Source organism: Rissa tridactyla, chromosome 1, assembly GCF_028500815.1.
Source record: "Rissa tridactyla isolate bRisTri1 chromosome 1, bRisTri1.patW.cur.20221130, whole genome shotgun sequence".
NCBI lineage: Eukaryota > Metazoa > Chordata > Aves > Charadriiformes > Laridae > Rissa > Rissa tridactyla.
Window position 1 is genome coordinate 147,181,194 of NC_071466.1, and position 14,439 is coordinate 147,195,632.

Here is a 14,439-nt window from a genome sequence, read left to right on the forward strand (position 1 = left end):
GAATAACTAGGGGAATGTTTATGTAAAAGATTTATTGTAAGAAAATGAGGAAAACTTTCCATTTAAGATTAACCAAAGACACTAATACTATGAAAGTCACAACAGTGTAAGATATCCAAGCAGTAACACCATGCCCTAATCTTTGGAAATCAAAACTTGCCAAAACACTTTCTTAAAATGTATACGTAAAGAGACACAAAGACAAGTTATAGAAAAAGGTACCCATTTATTCAAGGTATGACAAGGATATTTACAGTATTCTTTTGCTCAGAATAAGATCCATCCTTACGATTTTTAAAGCAGCAATTATAAATTACATTTAAAAGGGGAAATGTTCCAAGCATGTTTCTGTTAAGAGATATTTTTACAACAATAGAAACACTTTAAGGCTAAGTCATTTTGACCTTTGCTGCCACCCACACTTATCTTGGCAAAACTGTCTCAAAGACAACGTTACCTCGAGGGTAAAGACTATACTAAATTCAACATACAATTTTGTTCCCTCAGATGCTTTTCACAACAGTTCACATGTGACAAAACCTGACTTTTGATTTAAAACAATGAACTAAATAGAAGTGAGATGAACTGCCTACAGCCCGGCATTTCAGAGGGCTAAAGGATCGTATACAGCAACACATTTATCACCTCTGAAAGATATCATCAGCTTTCTTGTCGATAAAGGTACTTCAGCTTACCGAGCAATGTGCTTTCAGTCAGAGCCCCATACTCATGTGGTGTCGTTCACCCTTCCCATCACATTATTTTTCACAAGATAAAAACAAAAATCTGCATGGAGCTAACTTCTAACGTAAATTATGAACACTGTCTGCTTTAGACAGTACTTGATTCCCACAGTACAGACTAGTGTTCTATCAAAGCAAACAAGATGAGGCTGCTAAGCTGCCGTAGTGTTATTCTCTAAGCCATTTAACACACAACAGACCTACGGGAGCAGTTAAAATTGGTTTATCTCTTGAGGTAGAAGCCACAAGTCATATTTACTCCTGTCTGTAAACTATAACACACATGCCATCAGGCAAATATAATCATTTTTTTGTCATTTATAAAAAAAACAGATGCTATTCATTGTAAGTATAATGGCATTTTTTTCATTGAATCATTTTTTGTCTGTTTGAGAAGGAAGCAAATTAAACATTGGGAGTAGTAGGTTGTGGCTATTTATACAGTTGTAATGAGAATAAAACATATCTCATACAAATAAACTTCACAGCGACTTCCAAATAGGTTGATATATGAGGATTCTTCTTAACTTAAAAGTTGTTTTGGAAAATACCAATTTTAACTGCATAATAAAGGAAAAAAACCCTACCGGAAAAAAAACCCTACCAAAAAAAAAAACCCAACCCAGTCATTAGACCTTTAAGACTACATAGCTACTTGAAATACTACCATTGCATTTTGGTAATTTTTTTAGGCTAACATTTAAGGGGAAAGAAAAGTTAAACACAACAGACCCCCCCTCCTCCCCTCCCCAAGCCTACACAAATACAATTTACTTAACGATCATGTTTTGTTATGTGAGGACACTATGTAACTAAATCTACTGAAAGTGCACAATGTTTAACATTCCAATAGAAGCAGAAATGGGACCCTCGCATTAGTAGGGGACATTTATTCCAGGTTAGCTAAGAATCTCTGTAACAACAAAGTTGTTGCTGTGACTGATAGAAGTTTCAAGTTATTTGAAGATAACCCAAGTAACAAGTTACAAAATACATGGAGATTGGCACTTGATCTTTAGTTAGCCCCATTAGCTCAGTTTTCTCCCCAGAGACTCACATACACAGAACTTTAATTTTTCATTTTATTACTGTAAAAAATAAAAGTCAATTTGTAGTTCCAGAGTAAATAAAGAAACCTTAGCTTCAAACTATTTAAAAACAAAGGTTCAAATTTTGATAAGATACATTTCACAGGGTTCACATCAGCACCTTAACCAAATGCATTATTTTTTTGTGTGAACTAAGCATATTTCACCAAGTTTTCATGTTAGTGACAAGGGGCTACATTCTCACCTGGATGCACGTGTAACATGACTCAAGGAGAACAAACTGGAAGGAGTGCAAGTCATATTCCAGAGTTCCCTGTTGAGCTCTACATGTTCAGAACCAACATTTAAGACTGAAGTTATTAAAGATTGACCTTTTGCATATTCCGAAATGGAAGGCAAATACAATCAACTTACATTTGGCTTTGAAACATTAAGATAACAATGTTTTATTTCAGCCATATATTTACAAATACGTTTACAACAGAACTGTGTAGGGTTTCCTTTCTTTTGTCATAATACACTTAAAGATGAATAGTCATCTTAACCTTCATGCAAAGACGCATCTCTTGTTACACAAGAAGCTTTCTGTTTGTTTGTTTTTTTTTTTTTTTTCACTCTGAAGGATAGTAAGCAGAGGGTTGGACAAGTTTGGGTCACCCTTAAAAAAAATGTAGGCCTGTTTGCCTTACTGCACCTTCAAAATAAGGAGGTAAAGTACAGGCACCGTTAATTCCACAAGGGTTCATTGGCTTTAGCATGTTTTCCAAAACCAACAAAAATAGTCTTGAACAGTCGTAACATGGGTTATTCCATGACTTTCACCTCTTCAGTTTACTTCCTGAACTCTGGAGTTACTTTCCTAGAAGCATACTTGCTGAGCTTCTTGTCTAATGTATATTGTTGACTATACATTTTAAATTAAACTGTTATGTAAAGAACGTAACAAGCTTTTCCTTTGTACACAACTTAATCTTTGTGCTGAGTATTCTTCAAAAGGATTTTATAAATAATACAGTAAGTTTAGAATCAGTCTTCTGCTCTCGTCATTATACCATGTTGTTGCTTTCTCCGACTTTATCTACAAGCTGTAGAAAAGGAGACAAAAGGTTTTAAGCTGCATGATATTTACGTACAGTGAAGTTAGTCTCAAATATTACTTGCTACTTGCACAGTTAGTATGCAACTGAAAATGAGAAAATAGTACTCACCAAGGTCTCATGATTTAAGTTTGTGAAAATTAAAAATCTTATATTGCAATTGTGTTTCTGCATGACATGTTTTTCTCATATAGACATTAACAGTGCAACATGAAGATGCAACAGAATGAAAAAGGAAATAGAAGAATGCAGATAACACTGCTAGCTTAATGATTAAAACAAAACAATACAATATCAGCCACACATGCATTAGTAGACCAAGTAAGATATTTCAACTGACCATTACTGTGGATTCTCTTCTGAGCCTACGTAGGCTTTGAATAAAACATGTAACAATTATCCTTTTAAAACAAGATTTAACCCCATTATGATCAAATTAAATATGACTAAGTAAGATCAATTGACAAATTAAATATTCAATTGATCATGAATTATGAGCCAGAACTTGGCCTAACTGTAAGATTGGAACAGATGATCTTGAACACTAATTTTTTAAAAAAACAAACCAGCCTGTATACATCTAAGTTATACCCCCTATTAATTTTTTAGTAGTAGCTATTAAAACTGTTGCTTTCAAAACTATGGTTGTAAATACTTGTGTTAAAATACATACTGAAATTAGCACAGTAAAAGTAGTTGACTGAAACATCCTAGATTACCACCTTTCTGGCACCTGTTAATTGTCTTCAAATCCTGGCTATTTGGCTAAAAAAATGGAAAACTGCATTTGAAAAAATACAAATCTTAGTAAATAGCAAGACGTGGCCTGCTGCAGTGGACCTTAATAAACTCATCTGGTGAATGATTATGCATCATAATAGTTTCTGGATTCGTCACCCAAGCTTCAATTTAACATTGAACTAAACTGTTTGCTTTTAGAGGCCACTTTTCATAAATATATCCAAATACTATACAAAGAAGAGCAGTGTCCTCCTCATCGTACAGACAGAAGAGGCACGGAACAGTGGCATGATTCATTTATCTGGTCACCTAGGGTCAACAGTGAAGCAGGAAGCAGAACCCCAGCGTTCCGAGTCACAATCCATGGCTCTTTCCACTTCACAACACGTAAGTGGGGGCAGCTTCTGCAAAGCTGTCCTTTTGTTCCTTTTACATCTAGAAGTCTCTCACTGAGAATGAAGGTGATCTGTATGGTGCAAGAACTATACAGGAATACACTCAAAATCACTGCTCTAAGCTTATATTTACTTTATTTCTCATGCATTTCTACTATGACTATAACAACGGAATAAAAAACAGTACCAGCTTCAAATTTTGCATGAAGTACCAAACACTTACCGAGCTTATACCAGGTAAATTCAAGAGATAGCCAAGAACTGGAACTCTTCTAATAAAGCCAACCACCACAGGAAAGAACCCCCTTTAGGTAAGATATCAGAAGACCGTGTTAGTTTTTATAATTAAACTATTCTCATATTGTTATAAAATGAAGAAATAGAAGATATTTTTTTAAACCAAGTTTACATAAAATCTCATAGCTCGTTAGCAGCACATTAATTTTACCAAATACATCAACATACATTCAGCAGAGAAAAGAGAAAACCACGAAATTTAAAATGGACTTAATTTTCTTCATAGCTGGCAACCCTCAGTCAGCTCTTCAAAAAATAACTAAAGAAAGAATACCTAACTTCGTCAACAAAACTGATGCTCTGAACTGACTTCTCAAAATTGTCATACATATTCTGAGATTATTTCCTATAATGTAAAAAGAAACTGTCTTGCAGTACCCAGTGTAAAAACAACTGAAGTTAATTCTCAGTAATCCCGTTTGAAACCTTATATGGTACTCTACATCAACTAAAGAAAATTAAGCATGACAGAGTTGTGTATTCACTTATTTCACAAATTTACGTGAAGTCAGAGGTTTGAATCATGAGCCAGGGGATGTTGCCTAGTATAGCTGCTATGGTGCAGCCCCCTGCCCTGTCCACTTCGTCTTCGAAGTTTTCTATGGCAGTATCTCCGCTGTTTGCGGTCAACTGCAGCAATTCAGTTGGTGGTGGCATTCCGAGTTATCTCTTGTTGAGCTATATGTTCCCTGTGTAGATGAAACCTCAGCCACAGTGAAACAGTGAAGTTTCACAGGTCATATCCTCTTCACTACACTGATAGGAACTATTTGGTGGATAACATCAATACCAGCAAGTTTTTCCTGGAGATTTTTTTTTTTTTTTTAAGACCAGATCATTTCAGTAGTCCAGTAAATTGTGATGCAGGGCACACAAACCACTTTAACAGATTAAAACAGTTGGTGTAGCCAAGAATAAGTAACAGTCAGTATGGGTAGGATAATGTCGGTAGCCATAACTTTGTATGCCTGTAACGTAAACAAGGCTCCAAAAGCAGATTAGAGTACCAGATGAGATACTGTCCTGTAATAGCCTTCTCCATTGCACACAATCTGAGCATGTGAAGATATGGCAAAAGACTAAGCCTCTAATGGGAAACTTGTGGCAGCATGTTAAATAAAGACAAGAAAGGACAGACATTCTAGATTTAAACCATAGTAGAATAATAATTGTCTATCTCTCTCTTCAGTCAGATGCATCCTTAAAAAAAAATAAAAGTCTTTGCAATCCTGTCATTTGTTTAAGTGTTCTTGGTCACCAGTACCTAACCGTTGCTTTACGGACAACAGGTGCTCTACAATTACTGCTACAGGGCATATGGACAGTGACTGCATAAAAGTAGTAGTCTAGACATGCAAGACAACAACCTACAAGTAAAGGTTCTAGAGAGGTCTGAACACCTAGCGAAACTGGCTTAGTGATCTAAGAACCAAGACACTAAAAAAGTATAATACAGTAGTTTACATTTGTACTATCTTAGTCTGAGTTGAAGTTAATAGAACTGCTAAATTACTCCTGATAAACATAAAGGTTCTTCATATAAAAGTCCTGGTAATCCACATGACTGGAATCACTGGGGCACACAGAAATGCCCATCCCTACAATGTACTGCCCTAAAAAATCCAAAGGTGCATGATCTGGTATTCTTTGGGCCCAAGAAAATTACGTAGTTCAGAGACCAATGATAACAGGCAAGTTTTCTGTTACGCAACCAAACAGCTGGATCCTGAGGAACCATATAAAGTGATGCTTGAGATGCACTCTCAATGCATTTTTAACTTCAGAAAGGAGCAAGTTGCCAAAAACACAATAATGGTCGAAATGAACAAGACTGAAGCAAAACAAAAAGCTTTGTTTGAAGTAGTAACTAGCTAACATTGTAGCAAGGGATTTAGACTCCAAGAACTATTAAGCACTAGAAAAAGATGCTCTAGAGATGTTTTAAATTAAAACAGATCAGATAAATCCAGGTGCAAACATTGTTGACACTCTTCTGGCTAAGGGATAGTTGCACTGACTAGCTGTAACTACTGAGCTCCTGTAATCCCTTCTACATTATTTTACCCTGCTAGCCCCTGGCTAGCCCCAGTAGATAATCCATAACTATACCTGCTCAGACACTGTAATGTATAATTCTTTTGAGATCTTTTAAAAGAAGGGGTGTTTAGAAACATACTCCGCTTGCTTTGTACTGGCTGATTAAACTCAAATGCTACATGCAAGAAGTGACAACGTATTCAGTGATATACTGTGATTTTCAGAACACTTGCAGTGACAGAGTTGAGTAATAGAGTAGAAAAATAAGCATATATTAAAAGCTAAGTAAACATTTTCAAAAATATTTAAACATTTTATCTCAACTAAATACAAGATTAAAATACAATTTTACTGAGTGGAAAAAAAAAAAGCACGCCAGGAGAACAGTGGTTTGATTTTGATTAACAAGAACTGTATTATTTAGCTAGTAGCTGAACACTTCAAAAATACTTTAGGGGTCTGTTACTAGATTAATGAGCATTAGTGGAACAGTCTTCATCTGCGCAGAAGTCCAAGAACAACTAAAAGCCTCCCTTCTTCCTTATTAGCATATTTTGTGCTTTGTTCTGTTCTGAAGTATAGAATTTCAACCATGGAAATAAAGATAAAATATAGATATACAGGTTGTAATAAGTCAAATTCTTTCACCATTATAATTGCATTTATGAAGAAGTTAAATGACACATTATGTAAGGTATGACATGTATGAAGATTGCCATTGAAATAAAAAAATAGGAGTTTTCATCTTTCCTTAACTCAGTCCAGATAATGCTAACCCAAACCAGCAGTTCTGACACTGCTGGGTAAAAACGTAAATGAAACATGAAAAAAAACATGTTTTCACTGGGATGAAACAACCTAGGATGTTTGTAACCAAGGATTTTGCCGCATTTGTAAAAGAAAAGAACAAACCTCCCACCAAACAAAATACTAAGTATCTAAGCTGCCTTTTTATGAGGAAATATTTAAACTTTGCACTGCTAACAATTTGGGCTCACAGGTATTTTGAAGCTTTACAATGCTTTGGTTAGACATAAACAGCACTACCAAAGTCAGTTTGATATATGCCTCAAACATTAGCTGATTTGGAGAAGCATTAGCAAAGTCTTGGAGAATTACTTACCAACTTTACACCTCTTGTAAATGTAAATCAACAACTTTATATAAAATCTATCAAAAGCAAACATTTAAAGGATGCCTCTTTGTCAGCTGTAATGCAGCAACACTAAACAAATACATTTATTTCTAGATACACCAATACAGAAATGTATTTTGAAACAAGTCTTACCTGAATAATAGGAAGAACCCATAAATTTCAAGGATCATTCCTATTAAAGGCCAACCAATGAGAACTATGAGCACACCACCCAGGAAAAAGCCCGTTGCTTTCATTTTGTGTTTTTGAAAGAAGAATCTGAATGTTCTTTCTAAACCAATAACAAAAGACAAGCCAGCCACAAATAAAACCTAGAAAAGACAAAAACCAACCAAATAAAAAAAGGTAATTGTATTCCTAAATTTAGGACGTAAACATATATAGATTCTACAAAATTAGATTACTTTTCTGGCACAACTTCTTTTAATAGCAAAAGATAGATGGTGAGAAGGAATTTACTAGTGATTTTCTTCTGTAAAGTCTATCTTAAAGCATTTGTAGCTAGCATTCAAGACTCTTCTCACAGATGCTTAAAAAGTAAAGAGTCTACCTTTGTGGTCTCTGATAAAAACAATCACGTCAAAAGACCTGTGTTATATCTGTCCTGTAAAATAACCACAATCATTCCCTACAAGTAGCGCTAAAGCTTAGTACCACTGACAGCAAAGGTTCCTAAAAACTGAGGACATGTTACAAAAGCACCTCTGTTCTGTACTACGGACATCTTCAACAGCTTTTACTGATCTACTGAACAGTGCAAAGCCAAAATATGAAAACAGCTGAAGAGCATTATCAGTTATCTTACTCATTTGTTTTTATTGGCTTTTTTGGTGTGGTTTTTTTTTTTCTGTGTATAGTCTTTCTACTGTTTACTAGTTCCAATACAGACTGAACACCATCACACTAGTCCCACTTAGTTATAACTACTTTTAATGTCCTTTAGCAACAGGACTTGTAATTATTTCAGCTTGTAAGCATACAGCTGGGCAACATCTTTGCTGCAAAGGGGATAGTATCTCAGATTTTACTCAAGATTATAGATGAAATTTAAGTTTTGTATGTTATTTAACAAACCACTTTCTTAACATATTTTCCCCTTTCTGATATAATTTTTTTTTAAACTTTCCAGTACCTTTTCTTGCATTATTTTTGGTTATCACATAGCCTGTCATTGTCTCTTCCTACCTATGCTTTCATCATTTTTCCCTAAACAGGATCTCATATTTCCACCTTACTTTAGGAAAAGAAAAAATAAACATTATTTTATTTTTTACTCTTCCACTATACACTTCATTGATGGTTCAGAACAATGCTTCAACTAACACACCCAAATTCAAATATATGTTTTTCAAATTTTCCTTCAGTGAATCTCGGTATTTGACTCTGCTGCCACTGAATGAAACTGATCAGTTTTGACCACAGACTTCAAGACATCAGCAAAAGAGGATGCGAACCTCTGCCAGGCTGTGCTCTTGGCTGGCTGGCGAAGATGTGAAAAAGCAGAGACGCAGAGATTATCACATTCAGAAAGCACTCTGTCATTTTATATTTGCTTTAGATTGGGAATTTTATGTACCAGAACTAGGATTTATTTTCTATCCTGCTTTAAGTGAAAACTTTGATTTGGTAAAAACTGAAGATATTAAATGTCTATACTGCAAAGGGTGATTGGGTCTTCTAAACCCAGACAATCAGCAATTCATACTTCTTTCTTTCCTCATAAAGTACAGCAAAGCCACATTTGCTAGCTGTACAAAACACTTCTCTATTCTTACCCAAATAGATATGAAAATCTGACAGTTATCTAACAAGGTCACAAAAAAGAAAGCATTAGTAATCACAGCCAATCTAAAAATCTTATTTGCAGCAGCATAACAACCGTGGAACAAGCTGCTTCTTGTCTGACCAACATACCGCAGGCCTGACCTGGGGGTACAATCTTTAGATTGATGTGAGCTGCTCTAACTTTAATTGGGAAAAATGATTCACTTGTATCACTGAGCATAACTCTTCCTTTATACCAAACTGCCATAGTATTTTTTGTGATCCAGTTTCAAATTGATAACATATTGTTCTATATTTAGTTTATTTTTAATATATCATATACTTAATTCTAAGCAGTGCAGAATATAAGACTGAGCAGCGGGCACTTACATTTCCAATAGCCAGAAGAGCTTTGTCAAAGAAGAGTATCATTCCAAAGAAAAGGAAAAACACTCCAAACCCTGTTAGTCCCATTCCAATCTCTGAAAAAGAAACAAGTTTACGCATGTAACAAAACTTGGTACAAGGGAAGACTGGCGCATAAAAATTGTGAAAAACAGTTGTTTCTCACAAAAAAATTGTGAGAAAAGAATGTCCAGTGTACAGACATTTTAAACTTACAGAAAAACTCAGCCTATTTTATGACCACCTAAAAACTTTACTGAGTGTACAAATACAGCAAGTCTTGCAGACATCAATTACTTCAATAACAGACAGAGAGATCTTTGCAAGCTGCTTATCAAAAGAGTACATATTTGGAACTATACACTGAAATTGAATGCAATACGAAAGCATGCATGCATATATACATATGGCAAAGACAACCCTTTTGATTTACTGGTAGTACGCAGACAAGGATTGTTTTGTGAACAGATAATGAAATTTTTCCATTTGCAACTCATGCCATTATGTTTACTGCAGTAACACAAGTACCCTGGTCCTTTCCATCCTCCTGAGACCTCACATTCCACCTCCCATGATCTTGCATAGCAGTCCCACTTCCCCTAACTTCTGGGCTGAACACAACTCAGGTCAACGCTGTAGGCTCTTTCCAAGTTACACATGCGCTGATGGCTATTAAACACTAGCTTGGGTCTCCAGCCAGTTACCAGTGTTCACAAAACCAGTAGATACTACATACCTTTGCATTCTGCCTGTCTGTAAAGGTTGCTCAAGAAATATTAGGAAGGCAAGAGTAGGATGGAAGGTTTGCCTGAGAAACTGGGCTAGAAATGCCACACTGATTAAAGCTACCATTTGACAATAGCTTCTAAGGTATCTTGCAGACCATACTTAGAAATACATCCTACTTTTAAAATTAAAAGTCTAAGGCCTTCCTTTGACTCTCAGGCAGACTGTAATAAGAGAGAAATAACAGGAACAGCAGCAACACTGCTGCAAAAAAATCTTTCCATTCATCCACACACTCACCCTTACATTATTGCTATCCCTTTGCCCAAAGAACTTAGAAACCTACAGGATACATAAAAACAGCTATCAAAAACAGCCGTAATACTATAGACAGGCTGGCAGCTCAGTTTGCTTCTCTGTGTGGATATATGTATTTTTTTGAAGATCCTAGCAGTTTTGTGTTGTCTAGCCTGAAACAAACAAAAAACCCCACCCTCACTATCATAGCCTTCACTGCTACTGCTAACCAGATCTACTTTTACTGTTTCTTGAAGAGTTCAGGAATAAAGAAGAATCACTCTGCCTATTCAAGAACTTCCACTTAGTTATTGCAAATAAATTTCAAAACAACTCAGAGTGAAGAGATTTGTTACTGCAACATTCAGCTTCCCTAACTTCTGCAAGGCCTCATCTTTCAGCAAAGTTGCAGATCACATGGTCTTAAGTCTGTAGTTCTACAGTATTGCTTGCCACTTTAAACTTTTGCTGTGAGCATTTTAACCAGCCAGAATTAAAACTACTAAGTAACCTGTTACAATTGATTTACTGCAGACGTTCTCAATACTAGTTTATAATGAAAAATGGGATTGAAAATTGTATTTTCAACAAATCTGCTGACTGAAGGCAATATAACAATTGCAATCTGCCCTTTTCTCTAGTACTCTTTACTTTAGAAGAGCAGAAACAATCTGTATTCTGGAAGGGAAACATTAGGAGGCAGGACTCCAAAGGAATTACCAGCTGCCAATAAGATAAATATGCAATCATGGGAAATGAGCATTCATTCCTCCTGCAAACACACTGCAAAGCAGGGATCTCGCAAGAAGGCAGAGGCCAACTCCCAACAGCTGCTGCAATTACTACTTCTGTATTCACTTCAAACATGTTTGTAATCACCTACTCCTACATCAGATTCACTTTAGAAGTCAACCATATCCTCTGGTTAGTGGAGGGAAAAGAAAAGAAAAAAGGAACACCATTCTCATCACCCCAAAATTACTGCTGAAAGAAGATGAGTAGTCCAGGACTACTACTCTCTGTTGCCAGTATCTCAGAATATATTACTGACTTGATTCATATCAGAATTTGGAAATATATTAAATATATTTGATCAGCATTCTTAGAGGAAGAAAAAAAAAAAAGGCAAGCACTGACATTTTGTCAATAATCTTTGCAACAATGAACTAGAAATTTTTATAGAGGGTGTGAACTATTTTTAAATGCTTTCTCCTGCACCAGAAGAGCCTTCTCATATTACTCAAATACAACTTTTCGACGCCTAGAAATACGAACACATATTAGCCATGTGACACTTACTCTGGGTTTTTTAAAAGTTATTATGATTTACTGAGAGAAGGAAGCAATGCTTTTTCAATGCTTCTGCAGAAATCCCATAAGCTGTGCAAGAGTACTGCAGCACTGTAATCAAAACGGCTTAATAAATATTAATACTCAAAATGAAGATACATTGCTTGTGAAAGTTCAGGGAAGACAATGCACACCCTCTATCTTTTGTGTACAAAATAAGAATGGAATCGTGCACTATAGGCTCTCAGAAGACAAAAATTAATGCAGTTTACAGGTTATGAGAAGTTTCAATTTTTAATTATTATTTTGCTAACAGTAATTTTAGTATTTAAAAATTAGTTTGGGAAAGACTAAGTGCATTCTTTTGCAATTACTGGTGATTTATAACACCATTCAATGAAACACTTAAAAACGGTCTAGACTACAGATCAAATTTGACTTTCCAAACATCAACTAATACCACAGTGGTCCTCTCCAGGTATTTATCACACGATTTCACCAGTGAGTGAACTGGTGGAAAAATATTTTTCCAAACAGCAGTGACTTTAAAAATATCTGATGAAATACCTTCAGAATTTCAGAAAAACAGTGCAAAAACTAGAAAACCCCCAACTCTGCAGTATTTTACTTACTACTCTTGGCTTTGTCGGTTAAAACCAACAGAGTCAGCACTGGAGTTAGCTGAAGGTCCCAAATGAGGAACTAAGAAAAGAAAAAACAGTGAACAGATCTCCTCTTTCTGAAGAGATTTTTCTTTTTTCCTCCCAATGAATACTCTGGGGAGGAGGACAGGAGAACAGGCAAAAGCAAAGCCAACAAGAGTTTAATGAATCAGAAATCTAAAACTTAACCCCAAGGGTTAGTTACCATCCCAGTAACAGAGCACAGCACCTGAATTTCTCAAGAAGTCATTGACCTTGAATGCTGCTAACCTGCTTTTCTGCCAGTCTTCATCCTTGTCCTTGACAGGCTCTCCAATACCTCTGTTTCCAGTATCCTGCTGTCCAGTCAAACTTTCTTTTCTACGTCTTTCACATCTTGCCTCCCTTCATAACTGACACAACTGTGCTTACCAAGCAAGCCCATTTCCTTTCATGGCAACCACACCAGAAATGCCTTATAAGCAAGATGTTAGCTTAAATCAAAGACCTAACATTCTCCTTTACCTTGCAGTTTAAACTCTCATGAACCCCTTTAATTTGTTTTCTTTCTATTTTCCCTTTCAGTGTCTCTATTTCCAAGTATTTCTCTTCAGTGAAAAGAAAACTACAATCACGTACAAGTACTACTTTACTACTTTTTTTTTTTTCACTTCAGACTGTCTGGTCCTCACCTTAAAAGCCCCTCAGTGTCACCTGCAGGCCTTCCGCGTGATAACAGAGATTAAGAAAACCGCAGTAAGGCCACTGACATGTAATTAAGTGATTCCAAACCACCGATGTCCACACGGAGGCATACTAGAAGACTTTAACTAATTGTTTCTTTTGTTTACCGTTCAGCTTTCATTCATTCTCGCCACCGTCACCCCGCGGCACCCCTGCCAACACAAGAGGGCTTACAGCCCCACACAAACGACGCCGGCGGCGCTGGTGGCAGTGCCCTCCTGGGAGGAGCGAGCCAGCCCTGCCGAGCGCTTGGCCCTCTGTAGCCCGGCATCCCGCCTCACTCTCCCTTTCACCCGGCAGCTCACGGTACCGCCGCCAGACCCGAGGCCCAGGCCAGCACGGGTCGAACAGCCCCGACCAAACGGCGCTGCCAGCTGAGCACCGCCCGCGCCCTCCCGCTCCCACCCGCGGCTGCTCTCCAGCTGTTGCCCGCCTCGGTGCAGGACACGGCCGTACCGCCGGCCTTCCCTCGCCTGCACAAGCCGGACCCTAAGAGCCACCTTCCCCCACCGCGCTCAGCCCGAGCGCCGGGGCCCCAAGCGGCCGCGGGCCGAGGAAGGAGACGAGCTCTCCGCAGGGGCGCTCCGCCACAGTGGCCCGGGGCCCTGACCGCTCTAACCGACGCGCCACAGGAGCGCGAACAATAGGCGAGGGTCCGGGACCGGCGGGCCAGGCCCGCCGCTCGGCCGCCACCGGCGTGTCGTGTGTCCGTCCCCCATCCCCCGCCTCCCCGCTCCACGGCTTGGCGGCCCCCAGCCCCGCGACCCCCTCCCCTCCCTCCGCGGGCTGACAGCGACGCTTACTCTGGGTGTCCGAAAGGGAGATCATGGTGGTGGTGGTGGTGGTGGCGGCGGCGGCGAACGCGGAGGGCAGAGGAGAAGCGACAGCAGCTACAACGGCCACGTCTTCCGGAAACACGCAGCCCCCTTCCCTTCGCCGCCGGGTGAAAGGGGGCCGGTGATTGGAGGGGCCGGCGCCAATCAGCAGCCGCGTTGTTCGCGCCCCTTCCCGTCTCGGCGCCCCGCCTCGCTGCTCTCATGACAGCGGGCGGGAGCCT

General features: G+C 38.2%; 1 protein-coding gene across 1 annotated transcript; it reads right to left on the reverse strand.

The window, feature by feature from the left end:
• Positions 1–206: 206 nt before the first annotated feature.
• GOLT1B (golgi transport 1B) lies at positions 207–14,426 on the reverse strand. The gene is made up of 5 exons (XM_054191020.1): positions 14,186–14,426; positions 9,670–9,761; positions 7,648–7,826; positions 4,249–4,330; positions 207–2,877 (listed from the first exon to the last, which is right to left on the reverse strand). The coding sequence occupies exons 1-5, from the start codon at positions 14,208–14,210 to the stop codon at positions 2,839–2,841; spliced, it is 417 nt and encodes a 138-aa protein (XP_054046995.1). The 5' UTR covers positions 14,211–14,426; the 3' UTR covers positions 207–2,838.
• Positions 14,427–14,439: the final 13 nt, after the last annotated feature.

Excerpts from the sequence above, each read along its gene's own strand:
- GOLT1B (XM_054191020.1), bottom strand. The coding sequence starts at position 14,210 with ATGATCTCCCTTTCGGACACCCAGA. Across the intron at positions 9,762-14,185 it reads CTCCCTTTCGGACACCCAGA|AGATTGGAATGGGACTAACA; the intron begins GTAAGCGTCGCT and ends TTTCTTTTTCAG. Across the intron at positions 7,827-9,669 it reads CTCTTCTGGCTATTGGAAAT|GTTTTATTTGTGGCTGGCTT; the intron begins GTAAGTGCCCGC and ends TGTCTTTTCTAG.